We start from the raw sequence: 24,539 nt of genomic DNA, 5'->3' as shown, positions 1-24,539 counted from the left end.
ATGTATCTGGTGCGTCAAATTAGTGTATTTCGTGCATTAGATTAATGTATTTCGTACATTAAATTAGTGTATCATATATAATATATACATCATATTAGTGTATTATGTATATCTCACTTCACGATTAATGTATCTCGCGCATCATATTAATGTATCAACACTTATATTATTGTATCAGTTTGAGGGATTTTTGTAATTATAAACTTATAAGGGATACATTGTCATTTTGCCTTAAAAGCATTGCGATTTATGTCCTTTGCCCTAAATTAATTATCATAGTTTACATATTTACGAGTTGTAGTTAATTTTATTTGTATAATTCATAGATTTGTATAATTAATAGGTGAGTTTGTATGCAGCGGGTACGTTTGTGTAATTGAGTTATTTTTGTATAAAATCAAATAACAAATTTATACAAGCATAAACATCAAAAAATTAAATAACTATACAAATTATATTATACTCATTCAAAAGTTATACAGATTACATTGTACAAATGCTCGCATTATATAAACCAGAATACTAAGTCGTGTAATTGTAGCTAAAAATAGGTCACAAATTGTAATTAATGTAAACTCTAGCTATGTTAACTAGTTAAAAATTAATTGACTAGTATATGATTGTTTAACCGCATAATTTTTTCTTTAAAAAAATACGAATTATAAGTGTATGTTTTCTTATTATTAGATTTCATAAATTATACCTGGCTTTAATTATGAAGGAACTTATGTATAAATTTAATTGTCAAATAACAAAAAAAAAGTTTATTTGAATAGCAAGGGAAAATTCAATAGATAATAATCTTAATTGAAACGTATAAGTAAAATATGCAAAATCTTTAAGGAATCATCGACAACTTAAGCCTTTAAATCAGACGTGGACTCTCTAATTTGGGATATTAAAACTTGACCCCTCTAAATCAGACGTGGACTCTCTCTAAGTTAGAATCCGACGTGTCAAATGATCATTGGCTCATTACATGTGTAACCTAAAAATGAAATTAAAAAAACCGTCGAGACTAAAATACACATGCAGTGCGTACGCCCTTATCCTACACCCATCTTCTTCACACAAAAACAGAACCTCAAAAAAAACCCAAATATTATTTTTTTTCTCCATTTTCACTGTCACCAGCTCTAATCTCACGCGCTAATGGCGGTGCGTGCAACGGTTACTCGGTTTCCGATTGACCTAGAGTCACTAATGGACTCAGGGCTACCGTGGGGTGTAACAGTTTCACCGTTTGCTGCAAAGGATGAGAATGGGAATCCACCGGTTTATGGATCGGAAGGTCACTTGCTACCGCGATGTGAGAATTGTTGGGCTTACTATAATACATACTGTGAGCAAGAGCAATGGGCTTGGACTTGTTCCCTTTGTGGTACACTTAATGGACTATCTTCTCAGTCTGTCAGTCGTTATTCTCAACCTGAATCTTGCCCGGAGAATATGTCTTCGTTTATTGACCTTGAATTGCCCAGTAAGTGTGTAATTTAGACACCCTTTACTGTAAATCTGGCATTTGGGTATTTTTTGTATTTGAAAACACCCTTTTATGTAATTTTGGAAATTCAAATGTATCCATTTGATGTGAATTTTTGTATTTGAAAACACCTTTTGTCTTATTTTGAGAATTCAGATGCACCCTTTTGAATTTTGTTTGTTTTTTGATGGTGGTGCAGTGGAAGAATCTGAGGAAATGCAGGCACGGCCTGTTTATGTAGCAGCTGTTGATCTTGCTTGTAAGTTTCTGGCTTATTATTTTTGCTTTGATTTGATGTAGTACTATTACATTGTTTCCTTTCGAGAATCAAAGAAGTCTTTCCGACTTTGAGTTTTGCTGAATTTTTGTTTATCGATTGATAATTTGCTGAAATGTTTTATTTTAAGTTCAAAATATGGTCTGTGGTACTATTCTGTGAAGTTTCCAAGTATAAAACTTTTATTTTGAAAAAGAAGTCAAGGTATTGACTGGTCGAAAACAACCAAAACTCAGTTGGTTTGTTGAGGTTTATGGGAATGGAAGTGCTGTGCCTTGTTGAGTTTTTAAAGAGAATTTTAAGTGCTGTGACTTTTTAGGAGTTCGTAAAGGATGGATGCCATATCTTAACATTGAAGAATCCTAGAGACAAGATACTTGCAAGCATTTCTCCAAAGGTTTTATGCTATATTTTTATTGATGAAAACATAGGTGAAGCTAAAATCTTAACTAAGAATTTATCACTAATTTTTATTTGGCAAACTAGTTTGTTATGATGTGAGTGTCTCTCACACATCTTTATATGTTAGTATTGGTGCTTCTAAGACACAGTAGTTAACATTCATTATAATTGGGTAAGAAACCTGTATTGGCTTGTATACTTTTCATGAATAACCTTTGCTCCTACCAAGGATGTCTCACTTGTCATATTATTACATCTCAAATTGTTGTTCACTTTTATCATGTGGAGAACTTTCCATTGCTATCAGTTTACCTATTAGATGTTATACATCAAAAATTGGCTAGACCTCTTTTTTTTCTCTTTCCTAATTCAAACTTACAAAAATAACTATTTTACTTAGGTTCAGTTAATTTTAGGAATCACCTAGCATAAGAGTATTTATTTCATAGCTTTATCAAGAAAAAGGTATTCATTTGGTATAGCTGTCTGGTTATTAGCTTAGTTATTGAATACCATATCCAAGTCATGTAGAAGAATGTCATATCATTATTATGAATAAAACATGTTCATTTGTCAACATTGTTAAACTCAAAGTCTGGTCCATCAATTTTTGAAACCACACAATATTAAGTGCTCATTAATACCTATTTGTTATTGGCTTATTTGTTGAATATCATATTTCTGTCATGTGGACGAATGTAATATCACTCGATTATCATGCATGGATTAAGTGCTTTATTCTCAAAGTTTTGTTATAAATTATCTCAATACTTGTTGATTTGCCTTTGGTCTTAACGTGCTCAGTTAATTTCCTGAAAGAACTTAAAAGCTCGGTGATTCTTGTTTCAGTGTGTATGTCAAAATAGTTGAAACTCATGTTAAAGAAAAAGGTAAAAATAGCTGAAACTGGATCGTAGTCTCAAAGCACACTCAGGCACATATAATATTAATGCATATTTGTGTATACACCATCATAGTTAAATTTTTTTTGACATCAATCTTCACTTTGCGTACTGTATTTCTGCTGATCATTTAGAGCTATCTTAGGTTTTACAGTAATAACTGATGTATTTTGTGGTAAGAAGATATGTAGAATGTTTGCTATTATGAATTAACTGGTGTGAAGTTCTGACGCAGCATCCGAGGAGTTTTTGGAACTTGTTAAAAGTGCCCTTTTAGCTGCTTTAGAAGGTTGGTTATTGATGAATCTTTTGAATATAAGTTTATACTCTGTACTGGAGGGAATTTAAAATTTTGTTTTCTTTTGTCTTTTTATCAAGCTCTTGGGCCTGGATCACTATTTGGCTTGGCCACATTCAGCCATAAAATAGGTTTGTATGATGTTCAAGGCCCCATTCCAGTGGTGAAGAATGTTTTCATTCCTCATGATTCTGATGGTACCTTGTCTATGGAACTTCAGGATGTCATGCCCCTATCTTCATTCTTAGCTCCAGTACGTTTGTTTAATTTCTTTGCCAATGCTTTTCTTTTTCTAGTTGGAGTGTGAAGGTGTTCCCTTTTTCAATGTCAAAATGGATGAGCATGCACTAGCCCTAAATCAGTGATTTATTGTAGGTGGATACTTGTAAGGACCGCATAGCGTCAGCACTTGAAACATTGAGGCCAACAACTTCATGGGAAAGGACATCAGGTGCAGGTCAAGGGCTAGATGGAGCTTTCCTGGGTGGAAGGGGTTTTGGATCTGCAATGGAAGCCCTTTTCAATTATATTGGATCAGAATATGGAAATACATTTGCATTAGGTATGACAATTTCACACTTCTGTCTTTGTGTCAGTTACAATGAATGATTCTTTCTTTGTATCAGTTACAATGAATGATGCACCTCTAGTTAGGTTGGTTTTTGTTACCGTTTGGATCAACCTTTTTCCAATGTGGACAGCTGCAATATGAGAATATTTCCCCTAAATTAGTAGTTCCATAGTATCTTGCCCAAAGATATAATACTCAGTGTCTTTGTTGTTCTTTCCCCAATTGGAATGCAGCTAGAGTTTTTGCTTTTCTTTCGGGTGCTCCCGATATTGGAGCTGGCCAACTAGATACAAGACGATATGGAGAGCAGTACGCTAGTAGACGAGAGGATGCAGATCGAGCTTTACTTCCCGAACAAACTCCGTTCTATAAAGATCTGGTACTAGCATAGTTTTTGACTTATTTATTTTAGCTAATTTACATTTGAACATCAAGCATTAAAATATATTTCAATAGGCTGCCGTGGCTGTGCAATCAGGTGTTTGTGTAGACATATTTGCTGTGACAAATGAGTATACTGACTTGGCATCATTGAAGTTTCTGAGTATTGAGAGTGGAGGCTCCTTATTTTTGTATACGAGCACTGATGACTCCACACTTCCTCAAGACATGTGAGTATGCTACTTGCTATTGCTATGAATATGTAATGTAGGTGAATTTTGTAATCTAATTCATTCCTTAAGTCTGACCGCTCCCTCCACCACCCAAAAAGAAATGGAAAAGGAATACCACCGCCACAACACATCCCTCAAGTTTTTAGAACTGTACTCAAAAACCCCTTGATTAACTTTTCTCTCTCTTTTTGATGGACACACTGATTGCTTGTAATGAAAGTGTCCAGCTGACCATAAAATCTAACGCAAAAAGTAGCGCTGTGGCTTTGTTTCACAGAGACAATATGCAGAATATCCAGTTGGGTGTTTCTTCTTGCCGAACAAGCTTTCTTGGTTTTAACTTTCACCAATATGCACACTTAGATTTCCCCTTGCTAATTTGTGGATGCATCAACTAGGGATTCATATGAGAAGGTTCAATTGTGTGCCAACCTCTCTCATTAGGATAGCTCAACTTAGGGCATGAAATCCTAAGACCCTTCTTGATTTTAGCTTTTCCCCGTGATTGCGCATTCATTTTACTTCAAAGAGGACTGCTGAATAACGACATGCTGGTAATTGCTTAAGTTGGATTTGCTTTTCAGGAAGCTGCTGCGGTAATCTAGGGATGTGTCATATTTCTAGCTTTTTATTGTGGTTATTATTTATTACTTGATCTTATAAGGATGGTACCCTGTGCTGCTCCTGGAGTTTTTTCGTTTTTTCTCTTTATTGAGTGGCTATATTTTTCTTCTAATAGGTGTTCTTTTATGGCAAGGAAAACAGGCATCTGGCTTTTGGTTTAGCCAACTCAGAATATGTTTTCACTTTTTAACAGTTTCTTTCTCTTTCTTGTGTTGGGGATTAGTGGATAATTTTTTTTATGACATATCTTTTCAGTTTTAGTGGGTGCTTAGGACACCGAGCTGCCCTTTTCTTTTTATCTGACTTCCAGTTATAGTGTTGTTCTACATGCCTCCCCCCCCCCAGGATCTCAGATGGTGAATTGGTGATTTTTATATGTAAATAATAGATGACTGTTTGTTTGGGAAACATAAATCCTCAAATTTAAATCAGATATGTATGTAACAGCTAAAGTAAAGAAAAATAAAACAAAAGAGAAAGCAGGAGAGCAGTTTCTGGGAACTCGGTGTTTTTGAAATATATTTCGTGTTAAGTTTTGCGAATCTGAGGGATTTCGTTAATGTGATGTTGATATGAAGGATGTAAGTAAGCCTTAGGTGATGCCTGAAGGATTAGTTGGTCGAAGACTTGTCATTGACGGGTCATTTATTGAGTAAATGACTGGTTGTTAGCAGTATACAAATTTACACATTAGTAAGAATCATTTTTTTTGTTCCTGAGGTTACATTGATCTGTTTACATAACACTAGAATGATATTCTGACAGGTACCGCATGTTAAGTCGACCATATGCTTTTAATTGTGTCCTAAGGCTGAGGACTTCGTCTGAATTCCAGCAGAGTCATTCTGTAAGATTTCTTCTAGTATTTTTTTCCCACCGGTTCTTATTCTACTATCTTGATTGGCTCATAAGACTTGCACTATTTCCCAACAGTATGGGCATTTCTTCCCAGATCCACAATATGAAAATGTCCAACACATAATTTGTTGTGATTCTTTCGCGACATATGCCTATGATTTTGAGTTTGTGAATAGTGCTGGATTTTCCAGGTAATACATCTCCTACTTCTTGTCTCCTTTTCCAAATTAAGTTTTATGCTCATTGTTTTATTTCACACAAAGATTACATGAAACTATGTTTGGCTAGAGAATTGATACTTCATCTCTTTGCATTAGAAACCACATTTGATTAAAGTAGTGCTATTGGCCCCTTTAGCGAAGCTGTATGTTGGCCTTACTGACATTTTTGAAGTATTGTTTTCTCCATTCCAATATCTCTGACACTTCTCATTTTGGTACATTTTTGAACGTTTGACATGGTCCTAAAGGAACATTGTGTATATAACTTAGACTAGTTCGACAAATTATATTCACTAACAATTTAAATTCAATTTAGGATGTAAGGTTCTCTCATAAACCCCAGACTCTGTGTTTTGGAAAAAAGTAATAAATTTTATTAAATATATGGGCACAAAACCCCTTGTATCAAGAAGTATACCAAAAGTAGGAAACTTAGAAAAAGATATGTTTTTCTATGTCTGGCACACAATCTTTTATACAAAAGGAATCTCATGGGTGCACCAAAAGAATATACTCCCCTGTTCCTTTCTATTTGTCATGGTTTCCCTTTTTAGAGTCAAACGATATGAAGTTAAGAACTTTGACTAACATTTTAAATGTATCTTTTCATCATATGATATGCAAAAAAATTGCAATCTATAGTATTTCTTGCAGTGTTATTGAATATGTAAATTTTTAGTTTAAAATGTTGAATCAAGGTAACTTAATTTAGCATTGAAAATTAGTCAAATTAACTTTTGAAAAGCGCAACATGACAACTAAAAGGAGAAGGGAGTACATGATAAGAGGCTGTTCCTCAATTGTACAAAGTTCATCTCTATACTTTCAACAACTCTGCTATTCCTTCCCTCCAAAGAATCCACTAAGTGTGGAGCAGCATTCCATGCCTTGTGCCTCCACATTCACCTACCTTAATCCCAACTGACCAATATATGCCGTGATATTATACATGTTGAACAAATAAATAAAAATTATACATGTTGAACATCTGATGCAGTCGCAGACTATCACAATTTGGAGGATTACCGAGCTGGAAGAGAGTAGATAAAAGATGTGGAAGACTGTTCTTAAAAAATCATTACAAACCATCAAAATCTCTTCCTTTTTTTTGGTTGTAAAGGAATTATTTGTTGCATAGATTAGGGAAGTCTGAAATATACATGTATTAGCTTTATGTATAGCAGAACCATCTTCATGTGTTAATAAAGTTATCTGATTAAAATAAGTTTGGTAGATACATACTGATAACTATATCATTTTCGAAGTTCATTTATTTTCTTTATTTTCTGCTCTGGGCCAATTTCTTTATGTGTTCCACTGCATCTTGTAAGCATTATTTTTGCCAATGTCAGTGAAAATCATTTGTGTGAGCTAGAATTTTTACGGAATAATACAAGAATGGTTTTCTTCTGCAGGCATACTTCAGAATTGCCTATGCTGCAAATTGCTTTTCAGTATACTGTTGTTGTCCCACCAGATGAACTAGCAAATGCAGGATCAAATACTACAACAAGGTAACAGTGTTCTTACTAGAGGCCTTTTTGCTGCTTTACTACCTTTCAGGTAGCAGTGACCATCAACAAATATGTTTCTTATATAAATATGAGTATTGATTCTCACCTAGTAGAACTCAAAAAAACAAGAACCATAAAGTATGTCATTATACTAGACAAGTGGCTGGGCAGAAGTTTGGTTCTAGTTCGCCCTTGGTGGTTGGGTGCTTAAATGTTTTAGCAGTGTATTTTTGAAGAGCCACCTATTATATATGGTGTTTGGTACCTCTTTGTTCCCAATTTAAAAGTTGATTCAATTTAAAATTATGCAAGTGAACTAAGTACTTAGACAGCAAATGGATGGTGGTTCTAGAAGTAGAGAATTCTGGAATTAATGTTTGTCTGAATTGCAGTTGGATCTGGCCATTTCTTAGTTATGTTGCATTACTGTAGTTTCTCTTTACTTTCTTTTTCTTCTTTAATTCTAAAACATTTTCTATAATTTGTGGTTCTCTAGCTTTGAGCCAGGAAAAACTCCTTTTGCTGTTCTTTTTCTGATGGATACCCTTTGAATCATCTTCTATTAGATATGCTCTAAGCAGTGGATGTGTTGTGCAGAGCAAAGCATTCTCTCAAAAAGAGATTAAGGATTCGAACTCTTCAGTTTGGAGTAGGTCATAGCATAAATGAGATTTATGACTGTGTTGATTCTGAAGTGGTGCTTTCATTACTTGTCCACAAGGTATGTCTTACTTGGCTTCATGTTTCTCTTCAACACAAATTCATCAGGGCTATTAACTGGACTATCTGATCTGTAGAAGTGAAGATACAACAACTTATGATGAACTTGCTGCACTTTGGTAGTTTGCCTATATGCATTATCTGAAAACCTCACCAACTGTTTGATCAGTTGGAAACTAGACTTCAAGAGTTCAATTTGTTTTCCAATATTACAACAAAATTCGATATAGATTATACCTATTAATGCATTGATATCACAATCTGGCAGACTGATTACAAACTTCACAAAAGTTTCTTTTTTGTCATAGGAAAAAATATGATAAAATGAGAGTTACTCTTTTGAAATGAGAGGAACTCTTGAAATGCCTCAAATCAAGTTGTAAGCTAAAACTATTTGGTAGAGTATTAGATATATCTGTCTAAGATCAAACATATCATGTCTTTCCTTGTTTGGTTTATATACTACAGTTGCCCCATTATTATTAATCATGCTTTCTGAATTGCAGGATAAGTTTACTCTTTACTTGTGCTGAATAATTCTCCTTGTTCTTAGGTTATTCTAGCCTCGTTGGAGCAAGGTGTTCGAGAGGGCAGAATGTTACTTCATGATTGGCTTGTTATTCTTACAGCTCAGTATAATGATGCTTGTAAACTTATTCAGTCTGGGCATGGTGGTTCAAGTGGCGTTCACATTGATGTTGCATTTTCCCAATGTCCTCAACTGCAGCCTTTACCCCGCTTGGTTTTTGCTCTATTACGAAATCCTCTTCTCCGTTTACACGAAGAAGGCGTGCATCCTGACTACCGAATATATCTTCAGTGTCTTTTTAGGTATTGATATATTTCATGTGGGTTATTTTCTTACTTAGCTCATAAGATTAGAGTTTCAGTTCTTTAATTCCTCGGTTTTCTTTTTTTTTTTTTTGGGGGGGGGGGGGGGTTATATTGGATATGGGAAGAGATTATGACATTGGAATAAACTAATTTAGCTACTGAATACTTGTTTTTAAGTTTCAACTCGAAATAAGATATGCAGAACGCATTCTTAGGTAAATGTTTGCTTGGAAACTAAGGGAAGGAAAAGAAAAGGAAAGTAGAAAGAAGGAAAAGAGGCTGCTAGCAGAAGCAATGTGAGAAGGGACTGTTTAGACAACAAAATTTGAAAAAAGGGAGGAGCTTTTAGACAAATCTGATCTATGACAATGGGATAAGATGGCAGTATGCTTTTCGAAGTTGGAGTTCAGTATTGTATGAAGGAACTATATCAGAGAGTTTTAAGACTTCCGAGGAAAGAGCAAGAGAGTGATGAACAACCCTAGTCTTAGAAAAAGGCCAAAGGGTCAGAAAGGGAAATTATCTCTCCAATTCTTTGCTGTAGGCAGACATGAGAAGGGAAAGTCTTGTAGTTCTCTCTTCCCTTCTCCAGTTGACAAAAGCATGGTTATGAAAATATTATGCATGAATGGACTTGTCATATAATTCGTTGGGTAAGTTCTCATATACATATAACTTATAAGGTTATCTTTCTATGCAACTTTTGGGATTTGAATATGTAAGTCTCTTTGGAAGTCTCTTCAAGTATCCTACTGAAAGAGGTATCTGGTAATACTTCAAAAGTCTGGATTAAAGGGATCAAAGTTCAAGTATAGTTTTTTTAGCACTACCTAGTTTAGTATGGTTATGGACATAGACACATAGTGATACCAAACTTTTTTTTCCGTTCACAAAGACGCAAAGTTCTTCATTAACTTGTTATCTAGTAAAAGATGAACTATCATCTCTGGAGTGACACGTGTAGTATTTACATCTTACTCTAAAAGATTTGGTCAAATAGAGATGCCACCTTATTTCAGTTTTCTGCTTAAAACATATCTTCAACAGTTCATTGGGTTATAATGGTGGTATACATAAGAGAACTTTATATGTTGTCTCTGGAGTGCACACAATCACAGTATCTGTCACTACATAAAAAGATAAAAGAAGAGAAAGAGGAAATATGGCCTTTCAACTTATGTTTAAATGATGACCGTCACTCCTTGTATTGTGATATTTTGATTTGCTGTCAATTTTTTGTGGGGTGATGGGTGGTAAATCTTATTGTTAACGACTTTGGACTTTTGATGCAGTGCACTAGAACCTTCTTCTCTTAGTCGTGCTGTATATCCATTGTTAACCTCATATGCCTCACCGGATAAGCAAGCATATCCTCGACATTCCCTCAGCCGAGCTGCACTGATTACAAGTGGCAGTTCGATATTTTTCCTTGATGCATTCACAAATCTCATTGTGTTCTATGCTTCGACAGCAGAACCTTCACTTCCGTTTCCGCCACCTCAGGACTGTAAGTAACAAATATCTTCTCACTGTTACATTAGGTATCACTGGAACCTTAATGGTGCATTTTTGAGATGTGAACTTTGATGTTGATAACCAGGTTTACTGAGAACAACAATAAACAAGCTTAAGCAAGAGAGGTGTATTACACCGAGACTTTCATTTATCAAGGGAGGGCAGGATGATGCAACGGCGTTTGAGAACTATCTAATAGAGGAACAAGACGTTGAAGGAAGTGGCTTTACAAGTGTCATGGGTTTCGTTTCATTCCTCGATGAGATTAACCAAAGCACATTGGAGTACTTGAAATAAGTTGCATCCATCTTTCAACACCACAGGTTATGACGGGAAGTAGGTACCTCCAAACTCACTGTACAATTCGACAAAAAACAGTTATATCATCGACAACCAATGAACAAGTCCAAACTTTTGCAACAAAGGGTTACATGTAGCATCACAGCAAGTATTTCTGACTTACTCAGAGCAGTTGAACCGGTGTCACCTCCCAAGAGCGTATCGTTTTATGTTTCCCAGTTCAGCTTTAGACAGTAGATTTGCTCATTCAAAATTTGTACCAGAAGCTGGATCAAACTCTTATCTTTTTCTTGGGTTGATACCTTAAATATAGAATAAATAGCTGTGTTTTTGAACCAGAATTTTGTTGTTTGTCAGGTTTTCTGTTGTTTTCTTAATTCACACATTTGGTTCTGTTGGTGCATTGGCATATGGAAATTGAATGTAATTCTTGTGTTTTTGTTCTTGTGAAGTACAAAGTTTTGTTTTCATTAGCAATGAATTCGTGTCGGTAAGTCCCACTTTTGGTGGGTAAAACGCTCCCTTTCAAAGGTGATCTTTTCATTTTTCGGACTCAAACTCGAGAGCTTCAGTTGTACTTACAACCATCTTTATAATCAATCTGAAGTGACTAGTTCAGTGTTGTAGAAATAAAGAAGTTTTCTAAACCGGATGATTTTTACAATAATGGTCTTAGAGATGAGGTGGTTTTCAAGTAGTGTTCGATCAATTATGTATTAATCAATATTCTATTGATTGAACTAAGGTTATCGATAAAGAGATTTATTTCGCTTTTTTTTTTGCTTTCGTAATTATTTGTTCCTTATGGTTAAGCATTTATAGTGGACATAATAACCGATACACCAAAGGTGGATCCTTTCTAGTTCTCTCGTTTTAGGGAAAGTTCTTATCTATGCTCTAATGCCCACGCTAGATATGAATCGAACTGTCTCAGGTCCGAGATCGGTTCGATGATTTCATCTGATATCATGTGCATCCTTTTCGATTATTTACAATGCTATAACGTCCATATTAGATACAAATCGAATTATCTCAGGACCGAGATTGGTCCAAGGATTGACACTCTTGAAATTTTGACTTTGAGTAAATTTTCGATTTTAATAGTTTTGACTTTTGACCTTGAACGTTCTGTCGGATCTATTTTGTTGGGCTTTGCTCACAAAATGGTTTGGGCTTCTTAGCCCACAAAATCCCCTTTCAATAAATTCGAACCCCAAACTATACTGCTTCTTCTTCTCCTGCAAATTTGCTAATTCTCCGGTCAATTTTTCCGGTGATCTTGTTGTAAGTTCACTTGTCTTTAGATTACAATGATTAACCCTAAACCCTAAAACATTTTTGTTATGATTAGTTATGTGATTCAGTATTTTTGTGTCTCCATCGAAATTTATTTTTTTCTCTGAGTTCAAATTTGTTATTTCAGTGGTATTTTTGTGGATGAATCTATATTGCAATCATGATAGTAGGCAGTTGATTAAAGCTATGTTTGTGTTTAGGGAAGTGAGTCGTGAAATGCCTAATACCTGTTTGGTAAATTGCCTCAATAAACTGTTTGATTTTGGTTTGAAATGTCTAATACCTGTTTGGTAAATTGCCTCAATAAACTGTTTGATTTTGGTTTGAAATGCCTACTCCTCATTTGCTTTCTTTGTGATTTTGTTGTATGAACTAGTATGAAAAATGTGATGAAATGTGGAATTTTACTGAAGTACGAAGAATTTGGTTTAATACTTTGATAATTTGGTCGTCATTTGCATGAAAAAACTGAATTAGTTCGGTTGGGTGTTCGGTGCACACTTTTACAAATCCGAAGAACTGAACTGCCACCCCTTTGTGAGCATTTTTATGTAATCTAACAAAACACTATTGTGGTAGGATAGGGTGGGGATTGGGGATTCAGGGGGTGGTGTAGGGTGGGATGGTCAAGAGGTGGAAGGTTGGGTGGGTGGGGAGTAGACTACAATGAACTTGGAATGTTATATTGAACATGTTTTCCCTAGTTTAATTGGGGAAGTCAGTTTCCTCGTATTTAAGGAACTTGTTTTCCTAGAGAAAATGTTTTCTTAGGCATTTTGATGATCAAACACCCCTAAGTTGTGATAGTTTTCTAATCTGGCTTTTAGATTGCTAATAAAGGATATCAAATTCTAATTGGATAAGAATCAATATTTTTGTGTATTATAGTAGAGTTTCCATATCGGTGATAATGGTTCCATGTTTATTTTCATTATTGAACTTCTTCTTCTTTTTTTTTTTTATACTTTTTCCTTTCTTACAAGGAATAAGGTATTCTTCAAGAGGTAGTTGTGCTCTCCTGCTATTCAGGGAAAATTTGGTGTTTGCTTTAGCCTCTGCCTTTGTACTCTGTTGTTACTAAATTAAGGCTCTATTTTTGGATTTAGAGGGAGAAACTGAAAGTAGTATTGGATGGGAAAATAATCTTGGCTTTGCAAAATTCAGTCTTAGTAGTTTTTATGTTACAGCCCAAATATGGGATTTTATCCATTCACCTTTATAGTGTCTTTTTTGCCAGAGTTAACAGAATATCATTTTGTTATTTTTTTTCTTAGAAATTCATCTTTTCCCAATCTCTGATTCTTCATTTAAAGGCTTTAGCAGGCTCTAGCATATAGCCTAGACTGCCATCCCCTGAAAAGCAGAAGAATAACTCTTGTAGAGCTGTGATGTTGTTTGTTTGAGGCAGGGGTGGGGGATGTATCTAATTTAGCCAGTGTGAGGAAATCTCTTGTACTTCACATTGTTCTGATGAAAGCTAAATTGAGTTCTCATATAAAAGGATCTAGTTGACCCAAAAAAAGGCTATTTGTTATACCACTTGGATTAGTTTGTAAGGAAGACTATGTTGCTACTGAATTGTAAGTTCATTTTCAGGAAAAAAATGAAGAAAGGAATTCACCCTCAAATGCAATGGATATCCTACGTGACGCAAAGTGGACGGTTGATGCATGTTATGATGACTAAAATACACCAAACAGGCAAGGTTTATCACATCAGAGCAAGGCGTCAGATGGCTCAAAGTCTTGGTCAGATTGCAAAGTTTAAGCGCCGATATGGTGAGAAGGAGGAAGAGGGGGAGAAAACAGACAAATGATTGCATAAGTTGGAAAAATAGTGAATCTCTGATGATTTTGTGGATGGATTCATCCTCGCGTTTTCCTTTCCATCTCATCTTAACTTGTCTTCTTGTATGCTGTCACCCCTTTGAATGTTCTGTTAAACATTAGCAAACAACACATTCTTCCTACTGTGTACACCAATTCAGTGATATTTTTGCAGCAATCATTATGGCTCGTTCTCCTGTCAGCGTTTAATAAGCAACTTTAGCGTCTTATGTGGAATTGTTGATGTCTTCTCTGCACCCTCGTTAAACGACCACGATTCTGCTTTGGTACAGGTTCTTCCCTTGCATATTTACTGTTGTTGCCTGATCTTCAGTAAACTGTTATAGTGTTGCAGCAGTAACATATTTTCTAGTTCCAAAGGTATGTTCATTCATATGATTGTTGTTCAAAATTGAACACTACATGGTCAGTGAGAATTCGTGTAGTAATCTCAATTTGTTTGGGACGAAGACGTAGTTATCCAAGCCTTTGTGTTCAATGGACATGTAGATTGTGACACAAACTTCAAAAAAGTCGTGTCCATTTCGAAAATTGTATATATCATTTAGTAAGTCGTTATCAATGGATCCACAAAATTTGAACTCAAACAGAGTCCATGACACATGTTCCAAAAAATTGATCGACTAATATACAAAAAATTGAGATGAGACAATCGAAAAATCATGACATAAATAAACACATTGAACACGAGGATGGACAAAAAGGACAAACCAATTCCCAAAGAACTTCATTTTACTCCAGAATAAAGCTCTACAAACTGTTTGTTAACTTTGCATCCAAGATAAGATTACATTTTTCTGGGGGGGTTAACAAGGCACGAGTAAAATGTCTAACGAAGAAGGCAAGCGCAAACAATAATCTCGTTAATCATCAACTCTATCCTCAACTTCATTGACTTCCTCTTCAGCTTGTGCATCTTCATTTTCGTTATCCGAGGGTTGTTCTTTCATCTTACCCTTCCCATTTTCCACAGGCTCTTTCAGCTTGGCCTTTTTGTTAGATTCTGGGGACTTAGATGACGTTGACTTCCTTTTAGAGTTCTTCTCTCTGAATCCTGTAAAAAGAGAGAAGAATATGTAAAGCAAAGAGAGGTGTAAGTCCATTTCATCACTACAGTAAATATTGCCTCATTTCCAATCAGATCACGGTAGGCAGTTAAAGCAAGAATCTGTTAGTTATCATATATGTATCCATCTGATATTGCACAGAGTTCTCTGAATTTAACAATTCGAGGATGTAACACACATGACAAACAAATGATATATGTTTAACCAGCCTGAAACTTATCACAGCAGGAAACTCGAATTAAGAGATCAATTAGAATCAACAATGATCGATCCCAGACAAGTCAGGATTACAAATTTTAATGAGCCAGTTTTTTCTTCTAATTCATATGAAGAGAATGATTAATAAGCCCAAATGTTAAAACTTAATCTGTTCAAATAATTACTCCCTCTCCCTCCATCTCAAAGTCAGGACCTTGTTTTTTAGGACTCTCTATATAGAGATGCACTACTAAAGTTGTAAATTTGCTAGACTTGGTGTTTAACACTGATAAAGAGATCAGTGACTCAGAGTGTTCAATAAGCACTAATATGCTCAACTTGTATAATGTAAAGAGAGCTAGTGTGCCAGGCAACTCTCAAAAATTCAGTCTTCAAATGTGAGCATTTATTTTCTAATTTCAGCTCTTTCTTGTTGTTTTGACCTTTATAGAGTATTTCTGGACAAACCTAATAGAAATATGTAACACAGTTTCCATCTGTTCGACGATAATAGCCAGGAGACGAAGGCAATCAACCTTTCTGGTCTGAAGGAAATAGTGCATGTTGTTTTGAGAGTAAAGAATCATATTTAGTAGAGTCAAGAACCTGCGCCTGCATAGTTTGTTTTTTGGGTGTGAAGAGGGAGAACATGGAGCAGTATATGGTTGGATTACTTGGATTCACTTGGAAATTATGTAGCTTGATTCTATTGTAGAATGTAGGGGGCTATGTTGTTGTCATACTTTTGTGTGCCTTCTGGGTACCTTAGTACCTTATGAATAGAACTTTTACCATATTAAATAAACAACATTGGCTTTAGACCTGGTGGATTGACACACATGCTACTCTGATACAGCTTGGAAGATCTCTGACCATAATCCTCACTAACTATTCAATTCTTTGAAGCTCTATGCCCTAACACAACACCATGGGTATATTTGGCTTATTACCGACTTTTATTTCTCCTTTGATCAACATATGTATAAAGTAAATGTTGACCTGTGATTGTATGCAACATTCAGTGGATAAGAGTATGTAGCCTAAGATGGAAAGCGTTCAGCTTCATGACAAGAAAAATACAGATTGTCGAAAAAATTTAGAACAATGAAAAGCAACTGACCCTCAAGAGAAGCTTTGAGAGGCTCAATGAGCTCTGGAAACTCAATCTCTTCAAGGGCCTTGAACACATCTTCTGCATTTATCGTTTGCCTCTTAGACTCCTTGCATATGTCATTAGCACTGCAATTGCACATTGCAAATGAGATCACTCATTGAAGCGAAATATCACAAAAGAGAAACATGAAAACATAATTATTTTTCCATCTTTCTGTATCATCACTGATATCTAATCCAACCTGTTCTTCATTTCCTCAACTGTCAACACAAAGCAGCCTTATCATGTTTTACATCAACCAATAAATAACCTCATTCACACTCCAGCACTAGCTTAGAATCACAATATATCACTTCTTTTTCACAAATCCCCACCTTTTAGTGTTCATCCTACTAATCAACTAAAACTTAGATATCAATCAGTAAAAGAAATAGCTAATACACAGAACCCCTTAAATCCTAGATTACACAGTTTCACAGAGTTCCCAAAGTTCTTTCAACAACACGCCAATATCACTATCAACACAATCCTAATTTTCAGCTTTATATCAGTTCCTAAAAATACTCAATAACTTCACCGTAGATCAGCAAAAGGATGACATTTTAAATCAAAATCCTTTAAACTCACAGGAATTCAAAAGCACCAAATCTTCTTTTAAGAAACAAGACAATTCTACCTCTTAGGGTTAATCCGACCTAATCGCTCAAAAATTGATGCATGTGAGCTGATTAACTAAAATGTAATACCTAATACAACAAGGGGTTAAACTTCTGCTTTAACCTCATCACATATGATTTCCCTAGTGCAATTTACCTCTCACGTCTATTGCACCGGAGCAAAGTGAGGTTTACACTGTGCACACCCAAAGGGTAGCCGCAGCAGGTTTCGTCATCATCAATTAAAGAATACCCAATACACATCCCAGATCACAAAAATTAAGAAATTTCCCTATTACCTTTTAGCAACAAAACAAACAATCCTAAATTTCAATTTTTTAAGACTGAATCCATAAATAATCAGTAAAAGAACAAAAATTTAACAAAACCCCATTTGAATTCCGGATCAAAAAAAATCGAAACAACACCTATAATCTCCAAGCCTTTTTATCATTTTCCATGAATTAACTGAAATTTATCAAAAATAAGAAACAATTGAAACTAATCTGCAAAACCCATTAAACCTTACGTTGCGGAGAGGTAATGGATGAAAATTCGAGCACTTTCAGAGAAAGCAAGAAGCGAGTCACGAAGAAGTGAGATATCAGTATCTGTAGATAGCTGAGAAAGCTTTTCCTTCACAAGCCTACGTACAATAGTCTTGGGAAGACCCTCTTGATCGATTTGCACTGTTGTTTCTGCTACTACTTTCTCCTTCTCCTTGTTCTGCTTCTCTATCTCCGCCATTTTTCCCCTCTCTGTGTGTGTTTGGCTGAATACTGAAAGATGATTTTTGGGGTTTTAGGTTTCTTTTCCCGCCATGAAATTGTTACATGGAAGGAAGAGGATTTTATCGATATAATATATAAATGTGTTTTTCAATGTGGTTCGGATCGAAATGTCAATTTTGATGTGTGCATAACTAAATATTTCCTTCTTTCGAAATTGTTTGTTATATTTCGCTTATTCAAAATCAATTTGACTAATGATCAAAGGAAAATTAGATTATATTAGTTTGATATTTTAAACAAAAAAAGTTAAATATTCTAAATTATATGAAAAATATTATAAATTACAATTTTTTGCATATTAATATGTAAAAAAAATACATCTTAAAATATTAGTCAAAGTTTTTATAGTTTGACTCTAAAAATAGAAACCATGACAAACAATACCAGAATGGAGGGAGTATTTAGATTTGTATACATATTCTATTTGATATAATACACATAATATGTGAATTGTCAAATAGGGCTGCGTATGAGTCGACTCGGCTTGATTTTGAAATTTACTGGTTCAACTAACCAGTTATCGATTTGTAGACATGTTAAACCGTTAAGATCCATTAAGATATTGGCTTATCAGTTATTGTTTGATTCTCGAATTAATCGTTAAGATTTGACGCAAAAAAATAAATAATTGAAAATCATTTAGAAACATGATGACATGAATTCATGAATTGGATAAATTATATTTCCTCCGTCTACTATTGTTTGTCATGATTTCTATTTTTATAATCAAGTTATAAGAACTTTAATTAATATTTTAAGATATATTTTTTCATCATATCATGCAAAAAAATTACAATTTATAGTAGTTTTCATATAATTTTTGAATATTTAAATTTTTTGTTTAAAATCACGAATCATTGTAATTTAATTTAATTTAAAAATTTATCAAATTACTTTAAAAAAACATAATATGACAAACAAAAATGGACGAAACGAGTATCTTGCTTAAAAATAATACTAACACATCCTGGAAAAAACTTTAAATGTTTGAATCGATAACCCTAATAATAAGAAAATCAAAACCGTTAAAGCAATAACACATTAAAAATAAATCAACAACTTTTTATCTATTCGAATTATCAATTTGGGTTCGATTTTAAAAACACTTTGGACAAATGTTAGTATTCTGCAACAACAAACCTGTTGGAGTCTCCTCTCTATCTGCAACAACTAACCATCATCAATTTTGTAAGAATACTTTTTCACTTCTCTTTCTTTGTGTAAGCATTTAGGTTGAAGATTTGTGTGCAGACTTAGGCAGAGAAGGAACAAAGAAGCCCAATTGGTTTAAAAGTTCTAATCTTTGATGAAAATAGATTTGATTCTTTATTAATACATGTGTTGGACAAAATGTTCACTTCATAGTTATGGGAGGCTTAGGTTAACAAAGATGCTCAATTAGTCTAAAGTTTTAATCTTTGATGAAAGGTGGAGTTGGGGTTAATTGAAACATGCATGTCAAATGTTTGACAAAATGTTTACTTCAGAGTTCACACAGGGTTAGGCAAAACAGATGACCAATTTGTTTAAAGTTCTAATCTTTGGATGAAAGATGGATTTGGTTCTTTATTATTTATTGCTGTTCGGGCTAGCTTACACGCAACTTCACTAATTCCATGAAATACATGTTACCTTTCACTAGCAATACGTACCAAGTAATTTTATCCACCAAGATTAGGAGAAGTCGTCTAGTGCTTTTTGTCTCTGAGGGGGTTTGAACTTGAGATGGCATGGTTCTCAACCCATTTTATTGACTACTAGACCACACCTTTGGGTGTTGATTCTTTGTTAATACATTCATGTTTAGGTGTTGGTTAAAATGTTTACTTCAGAGTTCAGACAGTCTTAGGCAGAAAGTGAACAAAGATGCCTCAATTGGTCTAAAATTTTAATCTTTGATGAAAATGGATTTGGTTCTTTACATTAATACATTCACATTAGGTGTTAGACAAAATGTTTACTTTAGAGTTCACACAGCTTAGGCAAGATGAAAGGTGGATTTGGGTCTAATTTCATTTATCCGCCTTTTGCCTTTTGACTCCCTTGTCAATTTGAACCCACAATTTGAAGGTGGCTTAAGGTTGGAGGTGGAGAGCGCTTCCACCGAGCAACCCCTTTTGTCAATTTGGGTCTAATTAAAACATGCATGTTTAAAAAAATGTTTACTTCAGAGTTCAGACAGGCCTAGGCAGAGAGTGAACAAAGATGCCCAATTGGTCTAAAGTTTTAATCTTTGATGCAAAGTGGACTTGTTTACGAAAAACCCTCTGCAAAATAAATAATAAGTGGAAGAGTAAATAGCTTTCATGTATGCCCTTTTTTCTTCTATTGTGTAGTTTCTCTAGTATAGATCCCTAGCAACTAGCTTAAGATTGAGGTGTAGAAGTTGTAGTTGTCATTGAAAGTCGCTCTTGTATCAGTTTATCACCTTCTAAAGATTAATTGAAAATGAATGATCCTAACTCTGTGTATCAATGTCCTTGCCACCCTCTTGTTATAATGTAATCTCCTAACTTTTTGTGCATCGATATCCTTAGCACCCTCTTTCCAAAAGATAACTAAATTTGAGGGCTTGATTTACAAGCTCAACTGATTCTACTAGTTAGAAAGAAAAACAATTAGTAGGTGGTAAACCACAACTATTGAATCAAGGAGCAGTTGGACTAAAAATTGGAGGAATCAATAAATATAGGGAAAAGGGTCTGATATACCCCTCAACTTTGTCATTTGGAGCTGATATACCTCTCGTTATAAAAGTGGCTCATATATGCCCTTACCATTATACAAACGGCTCACATATACCCCTGCTGTTACAAAATCGCTCACATATACTCTTCATTTAACGGAAGTTAAAAAAATAGTTTTAATTTTATACTTATTACTTCTATTTTTTTAAAAAAAATTATTTAGTGGTTTATATGATTCTTCTATCAAAGTTCAAGGTATATTTTAATATTTTTCATACATAAATTATTTTTGATTTCTTCTATTATAATTATTTGAGTTTCTTATTCTTATTTTGTTTTTTTCTTTCATTCCTTAGTTTAAAGAAAAAAAATTAAACTATTTTTTTTGTGTGTATTGTAATTTAATTTCGTATTCGAAGAAAAAATTTGGTCATCTACAATAAGTTTTACAAGAATATAAGTGAAACATAAATAAATTTGATTATCAAAATAAAAATTATAAATTAGTCATTGAAACATAAAAAAGTCAAAAAAAATATGCTTGACGAGGATTAAATTTACTCATGTGGAAATTATATTTTTTAGAAAAAAATAATAAAGATTTAGATTAAAATTATTTTTTTTTCATTTCCGTTAGATGAAAAGGGTATATGTGAGCCATTTATTTACAAGTAGGGGTATATATGAGCCACTTTCATAACAAGGGGTATATCAGCTCTATATGACAAAGTTGAGGGGTATATCAGACCATATTCCCATAAATATAATTAGATCTTATTTTTCCTTTCCCTTGTAGGCATCGGTCGCTTCTGATTTTCTAATTTTGTACTGGGCTACCTTGAGTCTTCCTCTTTAAAATTCCATAAGAATTATATCATTGTTGCTCCATATGTGAAAGTAAAAAACTGTGTAAATGCAAACATGAATGGTGTTAGAAAAGAGAAATTTTCATCTGTGTATTCAGGACAGTCATCTCGAAAAGTTTGCTTTGATTAATCTGCTGAACAGAAGTCAAATTTCTCATATGTGCATGCTGTTATGTTCAAAAAAATGTTTCAGAGAGGAAGATTGTGCTCTTCATCTGTAGGAAGATTTACCTAGCATTAGTATGACTATCTCTATAATTATACTTTTAGTCTCAAGCTCGTTTGAGCAAGTCCCTCTCCTATTGGAGCTTAAGAAGCAAGCCAATGACAAAAAAAATTTCTGGGTTATTGAGTTTCTTGATACTTCTTAGCGTTTTAGGTTACTCAAGCATGGTTCATCAAGCTTAGTCTAGTTGTTTTCTGTTTTATATGAGTTTTTGAGTTCAGTAAACAGTTCTACTGATTATTGTTGTTACTATTATTCACCTATGTTTCTTATCATTGTTTCACCCATGTGTAACTTTTTGTTGTCTCCAGTTCAGTAGGCGGTCTTGTTTAAATACTGCAAACACGACACTGATTTGCTTTCTGGAGCACCATCGCATGAAAGTACAAAAATAATGAAGTGGCTATCAAGGCTATTACTAAGTAAAGACGTAAGAGCTTGATGATCGAAAAAAATGAGAATGCTTTCACATCACTTCAGCTCCAAGGACCTCTTGGTTCTGGTAATGTGTTCTTCCGCTCGGCTATCAAAGGCCGAGCCACTTTCTGCCTGGTACAAGTTTAAATCCCATTATCACACACAACAGCCAGAGCAAGATAGAAAACAAAGACAAGCAGATGAAGAACATAAACAAAACACGAACCAGGGACCATCTATTGGCTCTCCAGCTCGAGTCCAGAAGCTTATTGCTTCCCAATCAGATCCACTCCTTGCTAAAGAAATTTTTGATTTAGCCTCGCGAGAACCCGATTTTCAGCACTCCTATGCTACTTTTCACACCCTTATCCTCAAGCTTGGCCGTTCCCGGCAGTTCTCCCTCATGCAGTCCGTCCTCTCTTCCCTTAAGTCACAGCATTATTCCATCTCCCCATCTCTTTTTTCGCACATCATCCAAATATATGGTGATGCTGGCCTACCTGACAGAGCCCTTAAAACTTTCTATACTATCCTGGAATTCAATATGAAGCCCCTTCCGAAGCATCTCAACCTCATTCTTGAAATCCTCGTAACTCATCGGAACTTTCTTCGCCCTGCATTTGATCTCTTCAGATCTGCACATACATACGGAGTTTTGGCCAACACTGAGTCCTACAACATTCTAATGCGGGCATTCTGTTTGAATGATGATTTAAGTATTGCCTACTCGCTGTTTAATCAAATGTTTAAGAGAGAGATCAGTCCTAATGTAGAGTCATATAGGATTCTGATGCAGGGTTTGTGTCGAAAAAGTCAAGTGAATACAGCTGTTGACTTGCTGGAGGATATGCTGAATAAAGGTTTTGTTCCTGATGCTTTAAGTTATAGCACTCTATTGAACAGCTTGTGTCGGAAAAAGAAATTTAAGGAGGCTTACAAGCTTCTTTGCAGAATGAAAGTAAAGGGTTGCAATCCTGACATTGTCCATTACAATACAGTCATTTTGGGATTCTGTCGAGAAGGTCGTGCTGCTGATGCCTGTAAAATCCTTGAGGACATGCCATCAAACGGGTGTCTTCCCAATTTGGTGTCTTATAGGACATTAGTTGGGGGTCTTAGCGATCAGGGAATGTATGATGAGGCTAAGAATTACATGGTGGAAATGATGTCAAAAGGCTTCTCTCCGCATTTTTCTGTGGTTCACGCTGTTGTGAAAGGTTTCTGTAACCTAGGTAAAATTGAGGAAGCTTGTGGAGTAGCGGGGAGTATTTTGAGTCATGGTGAACCCCTACATACAGATACATGGGAAGAAATCGTATCCATTATCTTGGAATGGGATGCAGCTGAAAAAATAGGGAATACCTTGGTGCAACTTATTCAAGCTGAGATAAAACCTGAAACGAGAATAGTGGAGGCTGGCGCTAGGTTGGGTGAATATTTGATGAACAACATAAAAAGTAAATCAAGGAAGGGTTGATCATTTCATAGGACAAGAATAGGTCTTGCTAAGCTACCCGAAAAGGATGTTTATCTTGTAAGCTAGCAAATACACATGAAACCTGATAATGGTTACTACAATCCCGAAAAGGACTATTTTCAGAAAGTAAATTTGAGTTTATCTTGCTACCTCGTCAGGCCAGTTCATCGACATGGTTGTTTTAGCAAGGTGAGTCTTCCTCTCCCATGTTTTTCTTGGCTCACTTTATATGCATATCAAATCATACTCGTTGAGTCTCCATTTGTTCTTTTGAGTGGTAATTGGTAGAGTCTAAGAACATCTCCCAATCTTTGGATCTTTTTTCTTATTTGCCTAGTGCCTTTTTCAGGTTTGCACTATTTTTTTCGCGGTGCAAGAGTTGTTGGTGCAATAGACTTGACGAATCCACGTTGAAGTTCTCAATGTTATTATGCATAAGAGTGCAGCAACATTGACAGAAGCAGAAATGCAGAGACATGAGTAATTTACTGAAGCTATCATTTTCAATGTCAAGGTTAGGTTAGTTTAGTCTGTCTTATCAGTCTACTGAAGCAGCTTCTATTGGTAGTTCGGTACCATGTTATTAGCAGTTGTGAAAAAAGGGATTCGTCATCTACTATACGTTTATGCATTAAAGAATAAAGACTTTATATATACAATGTAATTTTCTTTCGAATGGGGTTCCTCTTCTGCACTTTATATGATAATAATAGAACACCTTCCATTAAGTTTCCAAGCTAATATAGTTTATGATTTATATGAAG

General features: G+C 34.9%; 4 protein-coding genes across 5 annotated transcripts; 3 read left to right on the top strand and 1 right to left on the bottom strand.

The window, feature by feature from the left end:
- The first annotated feature begins 1,011 nt into the window (after positions 1-1,011).
- On the top strand, positions 1,012-11,610 carry LOC101261093 (protein transport protein SEC23 D). The gene is made up of 14 exons (XM_004251013.5): positions 1,012-1,480; positions 1,683-1,742; positions 3,300-3,353; positions 3,443-3,615; positions 3,738-3,924; positions 4,167-4,312; positions 4,390-4,544; positions 5,937-6,018; positions 6,105-6,220; positions 7,666-7,764; positions 8,362-8,485; positions 9,038-9,315; positions 10,611-10,825; positions 10,919-11,610. Exons 1-14 carry the CDS (start codon positions 1,153-1,155, stop codon positions 11,128-11,130), a joined length of 2,229 nt encoding a protein of 742 aa, XP_004251061.1. The 5' UTR covers positions 1,012-1,152; the 3' UTR covers positions 11,131-11,610.
- Positions 11,611-12,280: 670 nt separating this feature from the next.
- On the top strand, positions 12,281-14,457 carry LOC104644772 (uncharacterized). The gene is made up of 2 exons (XM_010315066.4): positions 12,281-12,417; positions 14,026-14,457. Exon 2 carries the CDS (start codon positions 14,033-14,035, stop codon positions 14,243-14,245), a length of 213 nt encoding a protein of 70 aa, XP_010313368.1. The 5' UTR covers positions 12,281-12,417; positions 14,026-14,032; the 3' UTR covers positions 14,246-14,457.
- A 533-nt stretch (positions 14,458-14,990) lies between these two features.
- On the bottom strand, positions 14,991-18,202 carry LOC101260506 (DNA polymerase II subunit B4). The gene is made up of 3 exons (XM_004251012.5): positions 17,841-18,202; positions 16,662-16,780; positions 14,991-15,330 (listed from the first exon to the last, which is right to left on the bottom strand). The coding sequence occupies exons 1-3, from the start codon at positions 18,056-18,058 to the stop codon at positions 15,140-15,142; spliced, it is 528 nt and encodes a 175-aa protein (XP_004251060.1). The 5' UTR covers positions 18,059-18,202; the 3' UTR covers positions 14,991-15,139.
- A 910-nt stretch (positions 18,203-19,112) lies between these two features.
- Positions 19,113-24,503, top strand: LOC101245328 (pentatricopeptide repeat-containing protein). 2 transcript variants are annotated; one of them, XM_010315064.4, is made up of 3 exons: positions 19,113-19,290; positions 22,193-23,964; positions 24,125-24,503. In XM_010315064.4, exon 2 carries the CDS (start codon positions 22,336-22,338, stop codon positions 23,773-23,775), a length of 1,440 nt encoding a protein of 479 aa, XP_010313366.1. In that variant the 5' UTR covers positions 19,113-19,290; positions 22,193-22,335; the 3' UTR covers positions 23,776-23,964; positions 24,125-24,503. The 2 variants fall into 2 exon arrangements, with proteins under 2 accessions (XP_010313366.1, XP_004251386.1); XM_004251338.5 differs by having other exon boundaries at positions 19,159-19,290; positions 22,198-23,964.
- The last annotated feature ends 36 nt before the right edge of the window (positions 24,504-24,539 follow it).

This window comes from Solanum lycopersicum, chromosome 11, assembly GCF_036512215.1.
Source record: "Solanum lycopersicum chromosome 11, SLM_r2.1".
Lineage (NCBI taxonomy): Eukaryota > Viridiplantae > Streptophyta > Magnoliopsida > Solanales > Solanaceae > Solanum > Solanum lycopersicum.
Note: the sequence above shows the minus strand (reverse complement) of the source record. Positions and strands in the feature narration are given on the sequence as shown.

What these genes read in the sequence shown, in the direction of transcription:
- LOC101260506 (XM_004251012.5), bottom strand. Translation starts at nt 18,058, where the DNA reads ATGGCGGAGATAGAGAAGCAGAACAAGGAGAAGGAGAAAGTAGTAGCA. An exon ending in ATCCATTACCTCTCCGCAAC is followed by an intron (nt 16,781 to 17,840) that starts GTAAGGTTTAAT and finishes GTGCAATTGCAG; the next exon opens with TGCTAATGACATATGCAAGG. An exon ending in TCTCAAAGCTTCTCTTGAGG is followed by an intron (nt 15,331 to 16,661) that starts GTCAGTTGCTTT and finishes CTCTTTTTACAG; the next exon opens with GATTCAGAGAGAAGAACTCT.
- LOC104644772 (XM_010315066.4), top strand. Translation starts at nt 14,033, where the DNA reads ATGAAGAAAGGAATTCACCCTCAAATGCAATGGATATCCTACGTGACG.
- LOC101245328 (XM_010315064.4), top strand. Translation starts at nt 22,336, where the DNA reads ATGAGAATGCTTTCACATCACTTCAGCTCCAAGGACCTCTTGGTTCTG.
- LOC101261093 (XM_004251013.5), top strand. Translation starts at nt 1,153, where the DNA reads ATGGCGGTGCGTGCAACGGTTACTCGGTTTCCGATTGACCTAGAGTCA. An exon ending in CCTTTTAGCTGCTTTAGAAG is followed by an intron (nt 3,354 to 3,442) that starts GTTGGTTATTGA and finishes CTTTTTATCAAG; the next exon opens with CTCTTGGGCCTGGATCACTA. An exon ending in TGGAAATACATTTGCATTAG is followed by an intron (nt 3,925 to 4,166) that starts GTATGACAATTT and finishes ATTGGAATGCAG; the next exon opens with CTAGAGTTTTTGCTTTTCTT.